The 17,061-nt window shown below is 44.3% G+C and overlaps 1 protein-coding gene across 3 annotated transcripts in view; it reads left to right on the top strand.

Annotated features, from left to right (window-relative positions):
* The window catches only part of LOC8043443 (protein FAM135A), a 73,380-nt gene that overhangs the window by 19,400 nt on the left and 36,919 nt on the right, over positions 1–17,061 (top strand). For all 3 annotated transcript variants that reach the window (XM_029973875.4, XM_029973865.4, XM_042286614.1), the window contains 5 exons: positions 2,505–2,652; positions 4,903–4,952; positions 5,941–6,012; positions 7,404–7,633; positions 9,583–9,755. In XM_029973875.4, coding sequence (XP_029829735.3) covers positions 2,505–2,652; positions 4,903–4,952; positions 5,941–6,012; positions 7,404–7,633; positions 9,583–9,755 — 673 coding nt within the window. The remainder of the gene's footprint in view (positions 1–2,504; positions 2,653–4,902; positions 4,953–5,940; positions 6,013–7,403; positions 7,634–9,582; positions 9,756–17,061) is intronic.

Here is a 17,061-nt window from a genome sequence, read left to right as displayed (position 1 = left end):
GCACAGGAACTAGTGTGGCAAATCAAGGGCATGGAGAACTTTCCATGGTGCTGTACTTCTTATCTTGAAAGCCTTTACCTGCTGATGCAGAATAAAATTTTCAACTATTGTATCAACAATTGCGGTTTCTCTGTTGCATGAGCGCATTGACGGTTACACGTCGGATCTTTTTTCTCTACTACCTAGTTCAACTTTTTATATTTTGAGCATAATGGGTTGACGTAAGAAACAGTAAATACGAAATTTCAGAAACCCTCTTGTAGCAGTTATTTGTTTCGCGTATTTTTAGTGCATCTTAATTCATCTTACAGTTATGCCGTGATTGCAGTAAGGCATGCTTAATCCTGTCAGGAGCATGGCCGAGCGTTACCCTCTGATCTATCCAGTGAGCAACCCCAGGACTATTTTTTTTAAGGGGGCGTGACAACCGAGGGAATTTTGTCGGATGTCGCGTGAATTTGACGTGGTGGTCAGTGTTTCGGTGATTTTCTTTTGTTTCTGCAGACAGCCGTTAAGGACGATGGATCAGAGGGGGGGGTGTCTTTGGGATTACACGTTCGTTCAGGATTTTTCCTCCATTCACGGGAAGGCAAGAAATGTGGGTTTTGCATTCGACTCTATAATTATCAGCGTCCATGTTTTAAAAACTAGTACTAGATTAAATGATGTGGCGAAAAATATAAATGTGACTTAGACAAACACTGAACTCCCAGAAGACGTTTTGTTTCAGTACCTAGATAGGACACCTAATGACACAAAATAAACTAAATAAAAAAAAAAGTAAAAAAAAAAAAAAATCACCATAATATTTTAAAAGATAGTTTAGCTAAAATCGAGAAAAAAATTGGGTAATAATAAGGAGTGGGCCAACTTTCGGTGTGCAATCAAGAAAACATTAAAAAATGCTATCTTAAGATCATATGTCCCTGCCAAATTTGTAATCACTGTGGGGCAACAAAGCAAAGATGACTGTACTTACCAGTCAGCAATGTTCGCTTTCTCACCGAAGCTAACTAGATGCATTTACGCCGAGGTCATCATTGATCCCAACACTGCGATTACTAGGAGGGGGCTATCTTTCGGTGTTTAAAAAAAAAAAAGAAATCGAGCGAGCAGTAGGGGGCGGGTTACCTTTGGGGGTAAGGCATCTCTTGGGATTTTATGGTAGTAGTGCTTTGTTTGTGTTGCCAGACTCATCTGAGCAATGGACCTTTTCCGAGAAGTGTTCTGCGCACGCGCGAGCGCCCGATGCCAAGCGGTGGAAGTCGGCACGAAAAATCGAGGAAATTCGGAATGAGGCTGTAGATCGATGAGTAGAACACGTAATTGCAGCATATATATAATTGTGTTACACAAAAAAAGAAAGTGGACGGAAAGAAAAACACGACGTTTGGGTGGACGCTACGGATTTCCCTCATTAAAGTCGCGTTGGGCACGCGACGCTGCTCAGAGAGCGAGGCAACTGGTAGCGTAGCTCCCATTATCGATTGGTAGCGCAGGTAGGTCACTTCCTCAATTTTTAGTTCGTGCAGCCACCGCCTGGTGCCGTCGGTATTTGGAAAAGGTCCATTCTGAAACATGCATTTATTTCAAAGTCTATGCCTTAGAAACATGCCTTAGAATCTCTTATAGCTCAGCAGTTTTTGCAACAAATATTTCACTAAATTTTTTTTCTTTTTTGAGTGGGTGGGGATTTCTTTTGTGATATACATGTTATTTATGAGTTAAGGGGGGACACTACCCAGAAGAAAAAAATCAGAAAAAAACATTGATTTTGAAAAATTACATATTTACATCCACCAACATCTAGAGAATATTTTCAGAAAGTTTCACTAGTTTACACTGCATAGTTAATTTTTTATAAATTATTTTGTGTCCACCGAAGCTAAAGAAAAGGTAGGGTTTGGAGCACTTTGAACACATTTTTCACCGTTCCACTTTTTAGTGTAAATTCCATTTTAGTCAACCTATCGTTTGATAATGGCAATACAGGGAAGGCTCGGTCTTCACTTTTCCTGACTGAAATTTAATAAGGAATGCGGCTATGGAATGTTTTTGTCACTTTACAGATGTCTTTTATAAAAAAATGTTGACATTTTGTCAAAGACACAGAAGACCAAAAATTGACCAATTTTGCGGAAGAGAAAATTTATAAAAATAAATGACTTTTTACAAAAAGCTTTCCATAGCCACACCTCCTAGGCATTCTGCTACATATCTAGCAAATAAAAATCTTGAATATTGTAATAGTTTTCCAATGATAGATTAACTAAACAATGTAGGCGTGTTGCTGATAAAAGCTGTCCTAATTTCCTTCCCACTTAACCGACAGACATGAAATTTTGTTATGCACCCTCTAGCATGACCACCAGCCTACCCTGTAAATTTCATTAATGTTAAGCCAAGGGTTCAAAAGTTGACCCTCCTAGGGGGTGTGTCCCCTTAAGTGTTTTTTTCGAGAAGGATTCTTCTGCGATGACGGGGCATGTGTTGGCCTCTCGCAGACGCCCGGGCGTCTGCTTGCCCGCCTTCAGCGTGCCTGCCTGGTGCACTGGGAACTGTGCTCGTTGCTGCTGACGGCCTACGGCAGTCTCCAGCGGCGCCTCAAGGAGTGCTTGCGCCTTCTGCCCCCCTGGCAGCAGCTGCAGCTCGGTGAGGGACCGGGTTGCAAAGTCCGACAAAGTGCCTGACCTTGTCTGTCATTGAAAGGAGTCTTCCGTCTTTTAACGGCATCCTAGAGCTACCACTAATTCCTCTTAGCTCACTATGGAAGTGCAAGGCAAACTTTGCAGGACAGGTTGCCCTTCATTTATGTTGCTATGTGAAATGCTCTGTGTTTAGCGGTAGTAACTTCCAAGGGTGGACAGGAGAGGTGTCCCCTCTCCTGTCCACCCCATTGACTTTCACCGTCGGGTCGGCCTGCGTCCACATAGAATGGCGAATGGCAAGCTGCAGCCAGATACGTGTCATTTTTCCCGCTAAATTTAGCGGATAAACTGGATTTATGTGTAGGTCACGCAACGTAAATTTTCCCGCTAAAATCTAGTGGGGAAACTGAATTTGAGTTTATGTGACATCATGTCACGCGTCTTCAATTTCTTCATTAAATTTAGCGGGGAAACCGAACTGGCGTCGACGTCCCGTGGCAACAATTTTCCCGCTAAATCTAGCGGAGAAACAACTGAATTTCTGTACAGGTCACGTGACACAAAGTCACGCAAAATCATTTTTCCCGCTGAGCTCGGCGGGGAAACTGAACCGGTGTTCAGGTCGCGTGACGTGACACAGGCCACGTCTTCGCGAAACATGGCTTCACGAAATCCAGACGAACTAGCCAAAGAATGTTTCACATTAACATTAAACTACCGTTTCAGTCAAAGGCTTCGTCTCTGCTGACCAATCTAAACTGCAAAAGGAGGCTATCTGCCAACTCGACAAGCATCGTTTACACCTCTTGTAGCTCGAAATGGGTGTCTTGTGACTATGCAGCTACCGATTTTAAAAAGAAATCAAACGTTTTTCTTGTTTGTGTTTACTGACAGAAAGAGTACAGCAGGGCATTTCCTTCGAACGCCCGTACTTGTGCGCGCTCTCCATGCCTCGGCCGCGTGTGCGTGTTTGAGGTGTACAAAACGTTGAAGCGTTGTCGAAGATAGAAAGCTTGCACCGGAGGCGGGGCAGTCGAAGTTCCTCCCCCGCCGTTCTCACCTTGTCAGCGTCTACAGACGGCGTGAGGTAGGTCGGCCTTCTAGGTACGGCGCGACTGGTTTACGCCATATAGTGCAGTCAGTTCGTGACGACGAGGAGGAAACCTAAAAATTCAGTCGTCGTATCCGGACTAGAAGCCGAGCGCTTCTAGTCTCGAGATTTAAGAAACCGATGATTGTCTTGAGCAGCGCAACGTTACACTTGGCGTCGTTACGAGCAGATTGCACCGTAGACGAGAGATTCGGCCGGCGTGGTACGGCCGCCGGCGGAAGTCTTTAACGTGTATCGCTCACTAGTGACGCACAAAGTGGCGATGCATGGTGGTGGTACGCAATGATCGTCCGGGTCGGAACAAACGGGGGTGGATATCGAAACCGATTCTTCGGATCTTAGTTTCGTGTACCATCCCACACCCGATCCTCCTATCTTCTCACTACACGGTGTAGCAGCCAAGGGTCTCCCGAATTAGGGGGTGCGACTTGTGTCAGCAGAGTGCATCGTTCCGTGCCACGACGCCCGTTTCGGTGCACACACGTACATTTCTCTTCCAAACCGAGTTAAAAGAGAAAACTGTTTTCACCTTCTTTCAAAATAAAGTCCCATTCCCACAGGGGCGTTTGCTCACGTTTCCTTGCGTGAAGTGCGAGTCGCCTAGACACCTGCGCTTCGTGTCGCATGTGCGCCGCTCCCTCAGTTGGTTACAACGCTTTGTGCGAAGCGCAGATGTTCCAACGACTCTTGACACAAGGAGACGTAAGCTTCCGTAATGTAACGCTATATAAGAAAACGGTGCTGTGTAATCCGGCCTTAAAGCGCAAGGCAAAAACTGATGGGACGTCTGTATTTATAGTACACATCGAAGTACCCTTGAAAGTATTATTTGGCTAAAGATAAATCATTTCGTAATTCCTTTAGCCCTGCTCACTCTCGAATCCTAATCTCTGCAAACCATCAAAAACCTTGCACTTGATTTGTTTTTTTGCTCCTTCCTTTCGCTAAAAGTTGGTAGTAAGTTACTGTACATTGGTTTTTGTTTGAGGTGAAGGTACTGGTCTACGTGCACAGATGCCTATGTCCTATGTGCATTACGCGGTATTGATGGTTGCTTTGTTCCGAGGGTAGTTGTGCCGCAACTCTGCACTAACTTTTTTTGTCCAAGTTGTTGAGTTGCAACCTATGTCCCGTTTATTCCAGACTCACTAGACCTGGCTTCTTGCCTGGAAGGCCTCAGTGACATTGCCAAGGTGGGGAGTTTGCCTTTCATTTCACTCAAGGTTTTGCCGTCGGCTCCTTGGTATCCTTCTGAGAGGCCGAAAACAAAATGCACCCAAGGAATATTAGCTATACCAACGCAGATTCAGATTTGTCCGAGAAAAAAAAAAAAAAGAAGTCAGCATCAGTTTAAAAGCAACTGAAGGCATACCAATGCATGATTCTGCTTTTCTCCTAGTGACGAGAACCTCATGCTTTTCCTTCTTTAACAATATCACTTCTAAGTGGTACTCCTTTCGTACACTTTTGTATTTTCTTGTTTTTCAAGTTGTTTTGTATGACCTCAACTTTCAACACTGGGCTTCACCTCACTTGAGCATCCAACATTCAGAGCATTGTGCGTGAAGTAGGTAGTCTTTCTTTGAGGACTAACCTTATTCTGCGGACCTCTAGTGTGTTCTCAATTTGAGTCTGGCTAAAGTTTTGTTGGCAACCTTGTGCATTTTGAACAAGTTAGTGCAGAGCCCACACGTTTGAGGTGCTAACCAAGGAAATCATACTTACGCCTAACCGAACACATGGAAAAGATATTTGACAACGTTACTAATACTGCAAAAGTGGAAACAGCGCAAAAAAATTGACAAAGGACGAGAGAGAAGTGCATAGACGCAGCGCTGTCGGTGCTGTGTCTGACTACTATTACTATAAAATCTTGTGTTTTCTGCAAACTATGAGGTTGTAGCATGTTTCATCTTAGCATGTACGGTAGGAAAGGTTATGAGCACAAGCTCATTACTTTTTTAAGTATTGCTTGGGAGCATAAGTTCCTATGCACCGCGAGAGTTCATCTAGGCTACCCACTCACGTTGTGACGTTTTCGGCAGTCAGAGATTAAGCTGAGGTGAGAGTATGGACACACTTTAACGGTGACTGGTGTTTCAATCTGGCATTTGGCCTGTGGTCTTTTGGCATTTCTTCTTCCCTCTGCTTTTTCTTCTCCCCTCTCTTCCCACTCCCCAGGATTGCTTTCTCCACATTAAGAGCAAGGACCCAGCCCCTCCTCCGTGGGAGAAAGTCTTTGCTCAGATCACGGTAACTTTCCTCTCACAGTATACTCACAATTTCTCATAGGCTCCTACTGGCTAAGAGTAACTAGAATTGTTTGACCAAGAGTGCTTGCCGTTCAATAGCCGCGTTTGAATTACGAACTGCTAGAAGGTGACGAAAAGACGAAGGCGTCAATCGGGATCGGGCAGGCAGGGCAGGGAGGGCAGGCGTTGTCGCCCTTCTGCTTGCTCGCCTTCTTCCACGCGACAACACAACACATGCGCACTTACGACCAATTTGCACTGGAGCCGTCTTCGTGATTTCAGTTTCACTTGCTCCCTCTTTTTAAATCAAGGCTCTAAGACGGGATAGATAAACGGAAAAATAGATGCATAGCGGCAGTTGGACAATGTCTTGCGCCACCTAACCACGTTTTTTTTCTTACTTCAGATTATATTGTTTACTCAGATTTAACACCTATCTGTTTATTTATGTGAAATAAAATCCCGGGTGCCCTTTTTCTTCCTTAAAATGGAAACCAAATATCGCAAAATGCCCCTTTTCTGAGATATACAAATATTTATTAAAAAAAAGTCGCGGTGTTAGGTTCCGCTTTTAACAAGAAAACAAGACATGTGTGGCTGTAACTTTGGTATTTTTGTGACGTTTAGGGTAGATAGATTATATTTGTGCCATAAAATTGGATCTTTAGTGCCCAACATCCAACAGCAACTGCTTTTATTTTTTGTATTCTTTTTTCACCAGAATTTTTTTACATTTGAGCTTTTGTTCTGTACAAGATGCATATTCTGCAACAGGCGCATACTCTGCACATATAATAATCTCATTTGCTGCACACTTCGAAAAATTTCTACAAATAAAATCACTATTCAATATTCAATTCAATATTCAGCTTTTTTTTCTTGATTCGATTCGGTATTCGATTCGAAAACTACTACAGTCTAAGCTCGTTATAACTGACATTGATTTTTACCAAGATTTCAATATTTGTTGTAAGAGGAGTATGTTGTATGCAGATATGAAGTTGAGTCAATACTAGTACATTGAGGAAAACCAACCGAACTTCACAGATTGGTATGTTATATCCAAATCTCTGTTGTAACAAGGTCTGTTGTAATGAGCTTAGACTATTCGGTATTCGTGCACCCCTACTAGTTAGCCTTTGTGTTTACCCACTATCTGTCTATTCAGAGCTCGGGGCTGTTACATCGCTGTACCCCTGTGCAGGTAGCAGATGAGCTTGCTATGGCTTTCATCTTCTTACCAGAAGTGGATAACAAAGAGAACTTCCTCTAGCTACCCTTTGTGTTCACTCACTATTCTTCCAATTGGAGCTTAGCACTGTGACATTACTGTACGCACTGCTCAAGAAGCAGACTAACTTGCTTGCCGTACGGCTTTCGTCCTCTTACCAGAAGGTGGACAATGAAGAGGACTTTCTGGCGGTGGCAAACAGCGACGTGGCCCAGCTGTGCGGTGCCCTCATCGTACTCTGGAAGCAGTTCTTGGAGGTGGTCCTTGGCCAGGAGAAAGTGCGCCAGCAGCTGTCCCGTCAGCGACACTTCCAGAGGGTGAAGCGCTTCGCAGAGGCCTACTTCATCATCGAGAAGCCCCGCTTTTCGGTCCTCTCTGCCAGTGACGCCAGGTGAGGTTTGGCCTGCTATGCTGGGACGGAAGGTGTTCTTCAATATTCAGCAATAGCCATTGCAGGGACTTCGCCAGCTGCACTTGCGGCGTCGGCGTTGTGCTAGGCAGAAATCTTAATTTCATGCTTTCGCGTGTGCACTGCCTTGTGACATGAGGCAAAGTGCATATACGTGGCTCTTGCCAGGTGGCTTTGTCTTCTTTGGTTGGAGGGGGACGCCACTATATTCCTCATCATAAAACTCGGTTTACGTGCAGGGGCGGATGCAGGAATTTCCTGAGAGGGTTGTGTGGTGTTGGTCAGCATACCATATGTTTAGGAACCCCCTCTCCCTCTCCTTCGTTTTACGCCCTAACTTTTACACGTGCAGAAATCAAGAGGGGGGTTAGGACATCCGGACCCCCTCTCTAAATCCGCCTTTGTTTGTATGTACCATCAGATGTAAGGCAACTCACCACTCCTAACAGTACCTATCTCGATTTAGTCTTAGGCAGGGATGTTGACTCATGTGTGGTGTGTGTTTCCTTTCCTACGTACAGTAAACCCTCATTAACTCAGTCATAAGAACTAGAAAGATATTTGAGATATGCGGAGTTTCAAGAACTGCGTGGTACTGAATTTTCATTGCACTGATCACTCATTTTGCTCATTGTGTGACTGGAACCCTTCCAACAATTGCACCAATTGACTTGACAATTGCAGACATGCAGCATCATGAGGAGAACAAAATGAGTGCAACAAAATTATCAGCAAGCAACACTCAAAAGATGAGATAAGGAAGCAGGTAAAAAAGAAAAGCCAAAAAACCCCCCCCCCCCCAAAAAAAAAGAAGAGTGGGAGGTAATGTTGAGTGGGAGAGAGAGAGAGAGAGTGAAACAGTGGCACAAACAGATAAGGATGTCGGGGAGAAAAAGAAAAATTAAGACAACAAACAGGCACACCCTGCTCAGAGTGTTGCCACGCTTTGACATCATACTTTTTCTTTGCGCGATGTCATGCTTGCGTGACGATGCAGAACTTTGATTCCTTTCTTTTTTTGTGTGTATGTGTGTTTGGTGTGTATGAACAGTAAAGTAATAAATGTTGCAATTTATTTGAAAAGTATTGTGTGGCATTAGAGTCACTGTACGAGACTGCTTTGGTTTCTTTCCGAGTACCAACGCTTACGGAGTGTTTGCACTTTATACTCAATTTCATCTGTTTTGTGCCACGTCATCAAGGCTAATGTAGCTTCTGCATTGCTGCCTAGCACTGCGGAAGCTATGTTGTGCCTCGAGAACTTAGCACAAAATAGTTGACAGCGAGAATAGGTGCGAGTTGTGTTTGGAATTCACGCAGAAAACGCAGACTAAAACAGCTTCAAAAAATATTTAAACTTGTCTCTATCACTCTCATAAACTGGGGCAGCACAGAGCATATCATGCATCAGCATTATGCTTGCATTACGATTTGTTATGCTCCGTTGCGATGTGCTTTGGGTGGTTTTGAACGTTTTTGCATAATAGTTGACCACTTCGCTTGACGCGGGGTGTTTCACGCTGCAGTTGGTGACGTCATCTATGTCACGTGATGCCTTTGTCGTATGAGGAAGAGGTTTATTGCTCTCGCTGCCTTATCTGTTGGCTGCTGTGTGAAATGGTGACATTGTATGTCCGCTGCGTCACTTTGTTGGTGCGTCGTAACGTGCCCTGTAACCTCGTGAGATCACGTGGAAAGCTACAGCTCGCCACTCGGGAGCCGGCCGCATGCGCCGACGGTTGCCTACCACCACAGGCTCCCATGAGTCGTACTTAGTTCAGCTGCTTGTACTCCCGTTTACTTCCTCCTCATAGCTCCAAACCATGGCCTGGGGTTAGGTTTCCGTTGTGCCACTTAGTAAATCTTGCTAATTACTATTAATCGTGCGTAATTGTGAGCACGACTACAACGCGCATGAAACTCCCGCACAGCACCCAACTATTTCACGAGGTGACTGAGGCTCTGCGGAGGTCCCGGTACCTTGCCTTGCTCCCGCCGTTGGAAGTGGAGTGTGCCGAGCTGGACGGCGACAGCAACAATCTACCGGTCATCTACGAAGAGCACTACCAGGACTTCAGGACTACGCCCCTCGGCTGCGGCTCACGTGAGCATTCTCCTCCTCGTACGAAAGGGACATGTTATGTGGCTTTGGTCTACATGTGTTAATCCTTAAAGGGGCAATGCTACAATACAGTTGAACCTCTTTATTATGAACACTGATATAGCGAATTATCAGATGTAGCAAACTAATCACAAAATTTGGTTGGTCATGCTTTATTTGGTTGGGAGTTCTAGTTACATAACAAAACCGAAACCGTGAAATCTGACGCGCCATCGGTTATAGCAAAACAATTTCTGCTTTTCTTGAATCACAAAATACTATGAAGCTTATTAAAAGGTAGAAAAAATACAAAAAGTAATTTTTAAATGAAAAATTTGGAAAGATTAAATTACCCGATGTGCAAAAATGTGCGTTTCGGGAGGTAGCGCCACCTATGAACCGAGCGAATTACGGCGGTTGTGCCGCTGCTGGCCTCCATGCAAGGCATCAAGAACCAGTGCAGACTAAAGCCAACCACTAACCACGCCACTCTTAGCGGAGCTGCAAATGGTGACAAAGCAAAAAGCCGGCTCTCTGGAGACAAAAGTGAAGGTTTTGAGGGCGGTGGACAGCGGACAAAAGAAAAAAGACATCACTGCAGACTTTGAGCTTGCACCAAGCACAATATTTACCATCTGGAGTGCAAGGAAGAACATAAAAGACTGGTATGCGAGCAACACCATCAAGACTGACCAAAAGAGTTTAGGCCTTGCCTCGGCCCGGACATGTAAGAGGGTCTGTTCTCATAGGACGTAAAGGCACAAAATCTGCCGGTGTCTTGTCTGCTTTTTCAGACAAGAGCAATAAGTCTGGCGTGTCTGTTAGGGCTTGATGATTTGATCAACAACAGCAGTTAGCTCCAGTGCGGTGGTTCCAGGTGAAGAGGCACCAGCCCAAAATCACATCTTCAAATAAACGTAATGATAGATCCAGCTAACGTCGTTTCTCGCGTTCAAATTGATATCCTCATGTTCCGATCTATTTTTTTAAGGGGCAACACTGCTTCGAGAGCTTTTTTTTATATAACTTGTGATTCAAATCAAATGAAATTTACATAGCTTATTTCCCATTACAATCTGACTACAAGTATGTACTTGGTTTTGATGTAACCTAATTAGTTTTGTTAATATTGAAAATTTCATTTGCAAAGAGAAGGACTAAGACAAATTGAATTACCAAAATTAAAAAAAATAAACATATATCAGTGAACTAAAAAGTATGTGGAATCCAATAAGGTATAAATGAAAGCTCTAGGATTCTTTATTAGCTTTTTAGGACATTTTTGAACTTTTCAGTTTCAAAATGATTTGTTGCAAGATACCTAAAAGGCACATAAAAAAAGCCTATTTAATATATTTGTACCCCTTATTGCACATGTCACACATACACCTACCAGACAAAGAAAAAAGAAATATGAAGGTTAGACACGTGCAAGTGGAGATATGGCTTCTATAAAATAGTAAAGGGTGTAAATAGTTCACTCAGAAATAATATAAAAAAACATCCTGACACTCATTTTACTTTGTTTCTAAGAGAATATTTCAAGATGAGAGAGGTTTATTTAAAGAAAATTTTTCAGGACAAGATGATAGGTGCCTGCCAATCTTCAAGAAACACAATTTCAAAAATGTGTTTTCTTAGCATATTTTTGCCTCAAAGAGCAGTGTCTCCCCTTAATGCTGCTTAGTGACAGGTAAGGATCTCCGCGATGGTGCGTTTTTATATCGTAGTACTGTGCACACTCTTGCACGGGCTCAATTGCGGAAACGTTTGCGTCAGTTTTGGTGTGTACTTTTATAACGAACATTGCATATGGCGAACAGATGTCTTTCTGCCTTTGGTACTATTTCGTTATAACGGGGTTCGACTGTATTCACTGAAAATGTTTTTCCTTTTACACGAGCTTACTGGCACTAGTGAGACCCAATTACACTCGCATGCGACGTCACCAACCAAGAAATATTTTTTTTTTGCTGTGTAATTTGAAGGATAAAAGTGAGTGCTTTCTTTCAATCTCTCCTTCGCAAAACTTGACAGCGTAGCTCGTAGGTCACAGTGTTATCATAGTTCCCTGTGTGATGATATTTGAGTGCGGCTTATAAATTGGACTTGTGCATTGCACAAGCACTTGATCTGGGCTCGTGATAATCAATAGCACGAGAAGCATTTGAGTAGTGGCCCATGTCCAATCGCTGCAATGACGACAATATCCAAACCCTAACATTGGAGGTCAGCGTATGCCCTGTGTTTTGCCAACCCCAGCTTGTAATTATGTTAAGGGGAGACACCCCCTGGGAGGGTCAACTTTTGAACCCTTGGCTTAAAATTAATTAAATTTACAGGGTAAACTGGTGGTCATGCTAGAGGGTGCATAACAAAATTTCTGGTCTGTCGGTTAAGTGGGAAGAAAATTAGGGCAGCTTCTATCAGCCACACCCCTACATTGTTTAGTTAATCTATCGTCGGAAAACTATCACAATATTCAAGATTTTTATTCGCTACATATGTAGCAGAATGCCTAGGAGGTGTGCCTATGGAAAGTTTTTTGCAAAATGTCATTGATTTCTATCAATTTTCTCTTCTGCAAAATTGGTCAAGTTTTTGGTCTTCTGTGTCTAGACAAAATTTCAACATTTTTTATAAAAGACATCTGTAAAGTGACAAACAAACTCCATAGGCGCATGCCTTATTAAATTTCAGTCAGGAAAAGATAAGAACGGGCCTTTCCGGTATTGCCATTATCAAACGATAGCTTTGACTGAATAGAATTTATACCAAAAAGTGGAACGGAGAAAAATGTGTTCAAAGTGCTCTAAACATTACTCTTTCTTTAGCTTCAATGGCAGAAAATAATTTATAAAAAAAAAAAAAAATTAACTATGCAGTGTAAACTAGTGAAAATTTCTGGGAATACTCTCTGGATGTAGATGGATGTAAATATGTAATTGTTAAAAATCAATGTTTTTTGCAGAATTTTTTTTTCTCTGGGTAGTGTCCCCCCTTAAACATTGGGTGCATATAATCGGTTCCGGACCACGCGGTCCTTTGTTCTGGCTGCAAGTTTCTGGGGCGGGTGCGGCTTGTTTTTCTTAAAACTTTTTTCTACGACTATCACTGCGTGGGGAGAAAAGCTAATGCATGTATCTTAGGTTATAGTAGAGACGTTGGGAATTAATTCTAACCGGCATTTAGTGCAAAAATCATTGCACCAAAGAGGAGAGTAGATAGTCCTTTCTGCAGTTAGTTGGACACTGTGAAGACCTGTGGTGAATATTGATGATGCCTTTTGGCATCTCTATGTGAACAGTGAGCACAGGTGCTGACTCATTGTTCAGGGTGGTACTGATGGAATTTTTGCTTTGCAGAAGTAGTGCCTATGTTTTGTGTGATATCGACGAACGCAGGCAGTTGCCAGTTTAAGGTTTTTTTATGGTCCCCTAGTTTAGTGCTTTGCTTTTAGAAGGGGTCTGCTTGCAAGCAGGGTGTCGAAACGTAACCGGAAGTGAACCGCTTATTTTTCCTGAACTGGAATAGAACACGAACCGAAATGTTTGATACCGTTTTGGAGCTGAATCTGAACTGGAGCAAAACAAAAGAATCGTTTCGAACCGGTTTGCCTTTTGGTTCAAATGCGCATTTGCACTATGTACTATGCCGTGTGCTGTGCGTTGGAAATTTTGAGAGGCTTAGTTAGCACTGCGGGGCAAGTTGTTTCCGCTTATGCAAATATTTTTGTAGGCATATTTTACGAAAATGAAGTTCAATAACCGCTGTTACTGACTGTCACAAAATCCGCCCGAGCCGCTCAAATTCATCGCACTTACGCGCCCGGCAAAAGGCCGCCGCCATGTGTTGGCGAAACGACGCATCGAGCCACTGCAGAAACAACAATGCAGGATCGAATTCGGGTTTACTACGGTTGATTGAACGGGCGGTTATCTTTTGAGCCCATTCTTGTTTCAACCCTCTCGTTAGGACCTTCTCAGAAGGACGATTCTCAAAACGTCCTCCTTGGCTGGGCCGGTTGCATTTGGTCCATTTTCGTTACATCCGGTGTGTTTTATCCTCCTAGAAAAAAAAATCAAGTGGGACATTTTGAGGTGCTGGTTTTGTGCCTTGGTCACCGCATATATTCCCGAAGAAGCTTCAAGTCCACCCCTCTCCCCTGCCAACTCACCTGCATGCACGCACTTACATACACGCTTTGGTTTCACGGTTTGGCTAACGGTTCCTGGAATAGGTCCATTCTGCTCTTGAAAGATGCAGCAAAGGTCAGGACTCCCTCAATGAATTATCCGGAAGTGGTACCAGGCGCTGGGCCATAAGACACCGAACTGCTCCTTTGTGTCAAAGCAGGGCTTCGTAGTCTTCCTTTCTCCCGGCCGTGGGAGGGTGCACTCGGAAGGGCTAACCTCCATTCCATACTCTGTTTTTCCTTAAAGTGGACTTGCAGCACACACTGCGAGCTGTTGGAGCCAATCAAGGGCTGAGAACGTAGCTCGCGTTATTTGATCGTAGTGCGAAAAAACTGGTTTGGATGTTTTGAGAAGGTTCAAACGAAAAGGTCTCAAACAAGAATGGTGCAAAACAAGAAAGGGCGAAATGCGAATAGGACGTTTTGAGATACACCCTGTTTGAACGCCATTTCATCGAAACACGTTTTAGAGAACGAGCTCGTTTTATCGAAGTTTGGTTTAGGGGAAGCAGAGCCTCGGCTTAGAGAAATGCTGTTTATCGAAAAAGGGTCGCTGTTTAAGAGAAAGGATCACCCACTTCGCACATGTGCATGTACAAGGCAGAGCGTACACATCTGTCAAATTAATATGGCATGTGCATGTAACAATTTTGGGGAGGCACTCGTCCATTCTTGCAGTAGATATACAGTAATCCCTGGTTATAACGAATCGCTTTTTGCGAATTATCACATTTTTCGAAGTTTGATGCGGTCCCGATCGCAACGTGTGCATTTTGAACCGGATTATCCGCAGTGTATCGACGGCCGGACATGCTTACTACTAAAGACGATCCTCGCAAATTATCGCATTTTTCAAAGTTTGACGCGGTCCCGATCCCAACGCATGCATTTTGAACCGGATTATTCGAAGTGTATCGACGGCCGGACATGCTTGATACGAAAGACGATCCGTCGAAAGTACTATATTTAAGCCAGTGCAAGAAAAAGAAATGTTCGTTGTCCCTTATCCGCAGTTTGTTTGATTCTTTTTGTTGCCAGCCATCCAAGATGTGCGCAAAAAGCCATTAGCTGCGGAATATATATACCGTATTTACTCGCAGAATGAACGCACTTTTTTTCCGAAAAATCGATGCAAAGTTGGGGGGGGGGGGGGGGGGGGGGGGGCGTTCAATACGCGAAGTAAAATTTTTGCGTCCGTATTTACTCGCATAATGAACGGACCTTTTATCCTGAAAAATCGAAGTAACTTCTTTGGCTTTGCTTAGGCGAGGGCTCTCCGCTTATCTTTTTTATCTCCTTGGCACGACCCCTGTAACCGAACTGCGCTGTGCAAAAAGAAAAAAAAAAGCTCCTCTTTTTCTTTTGTTTCTTTCTCAGTTCAGTGGGTTGTTTTGTTGTTTTTTTTTTCTTTTTGCCGGCTTTCGCAAGCAGTTTCGTTTGCTTAGAGGGCTTCTCCGCTCCTCTTTCTTACCTCCTTGCGCGCGGCTCCCCGTAACCAAACTGAGCTGTGAAAAAAACAAAAAAAAAAAAAAGAAAAGCTATTTTTGTTTTTGTCTTCTCTTAGCTCCGTGTTTTTTTTTTTTTTTTTTTTCTTTTTGCCGCCTTTCGCAAGCTGTTTTGTTCGCTTAGAGCGCTTCTCCGCTTCTCTTTCTTACCTTTTTGCGAGCGGCGGCGCGCGAACCCAAAGTCCAGACTGCGCTGTGCTAAAAAAAAAAAAAAAGAAAAAAAAAAAGCTTTTTTTTATGTTTTTTTTTTTTTGCTTCCCTTGGATCTTTGCGAATTTTTTTAACGTCTTTTGCAAGGCGTTTTGTTCGCCCACGCTGCCCATGCATTCGCGACCTCGCTGCACCAGGATAGAAAAGTGCGTTCATTTCGCGCGCGTGGGGGGAGGGGGTCAAAATTTTGACGTCCCAGTTGGGGGTGCGTTTGTTAGGCGAGTGAAAAAAAAAGTCGGAATTTTGAGAGCTGACTTGGGGGGTGCGTTCATTACGCGAGTGCGTTCATTGTGGGAGTAAATACAGTAGTCTTGCTGCTATAAATGCGCGAGGAGCACGTGCCTTGCTTGCAGAGTGTCTGTCGCGACGCACTTACCCCTCGACTCCGACTTGTCAAGTCAAGGGAGCAAAGAAGGCGGGAGATCGCCACTTCTTGAGCTCTGTGCGCGCAGAGGAATGCGGCAGCGTGTTGAGTGACAGTTCCGACACTTCACACGGTGCCCGTGGTGCCCGCGGCCCGGCGCTCGACGGAATCAAGTCAGGGAAGCGTATCCCTTGCCGGCGCCCACCTCTTTGGAAGCACCGTCCCAAGTTATCTATAAAAATAAAAAAGAAAAACTCTGTCTCACTAAAACCGTTTAGTACAGCCAAAGCTACAGGGGAGAGAGCGTATGCTCTCCTCTCCTCTGTAGCTTTGGCTGTACTTGGTCGTCGCGACGCACGCAATGTATGTGTTTGCCAGCTGGTCGAGGCTGCATTTACGGATCACGTGCGCGTCGAGGCAGCGTCTTCGATATCGTGTTCTGCGTTGCGAAGGCACCTCAGCCCGTCTGCCGCGTGTACAGTAGCTGCGTGCAACCTGCTTCACTGAAGCCTGCGCGGAAGTGTTTGACTCCGGAACAGAAGAACTGGAGGAAGGTGGTCGACCGAAGAAGTTGGAAATTGCGAAAGAATTCAACATCCTGGCATCGACTCTGTCGACAGCTTTTCCTGTACAGGCAAGCTTGGTGCGCCAGCGGATGACACCGAGATCTGTGGCGACCTTTACAGAACCGTGCATGGGATCGTCGGTGCACCTCCCGAAGACGACTTCGAGTCCTTTGCGCTTGTGGATGCGGACATCCCGGTTGTCGCTGCCGTCATGGATGCCGAGATCGTGGGCCTTGTGTGTGGCCAGGGCAAAGATGGAAGAGCCGTTGGATGAGGAACTCCGAGAGGTACCCATGATTGGAGAAATGTGAAACATACTTCGTCTTCTTCGCAACAACGCAACAAGGTGGAGTGCGGCAGCGGCGATGACAGCCTCATGTGGTACTTGAGGCAGTTGGAAGAGGTTTTTTTAATGCCTGGCAAAAACGCCCGGCAAATTGCTCGCCCGTCTTTTTTCATGTTTCAGCAA

Source organism: Ixodes scapularis, unplaced genomic scaffold (assembly GCF_016920785.2).
Source record: "Ixodes scapularis isolate PalLabHiFi unplaced genomic scaffold, ASM1692078v2 PGA_scaffold8__174_contigs__length_109621045, whole genome shotgun sequence".
NCBI lineage: Eukaryota > Metazoa > Arthropoda > Arachnida > Ixodida > Ixodidae > Ixodes > Ixodes scapularis.
This window is presented reverse-complemented; position numbering and strand designations above follow the sequence as displayed.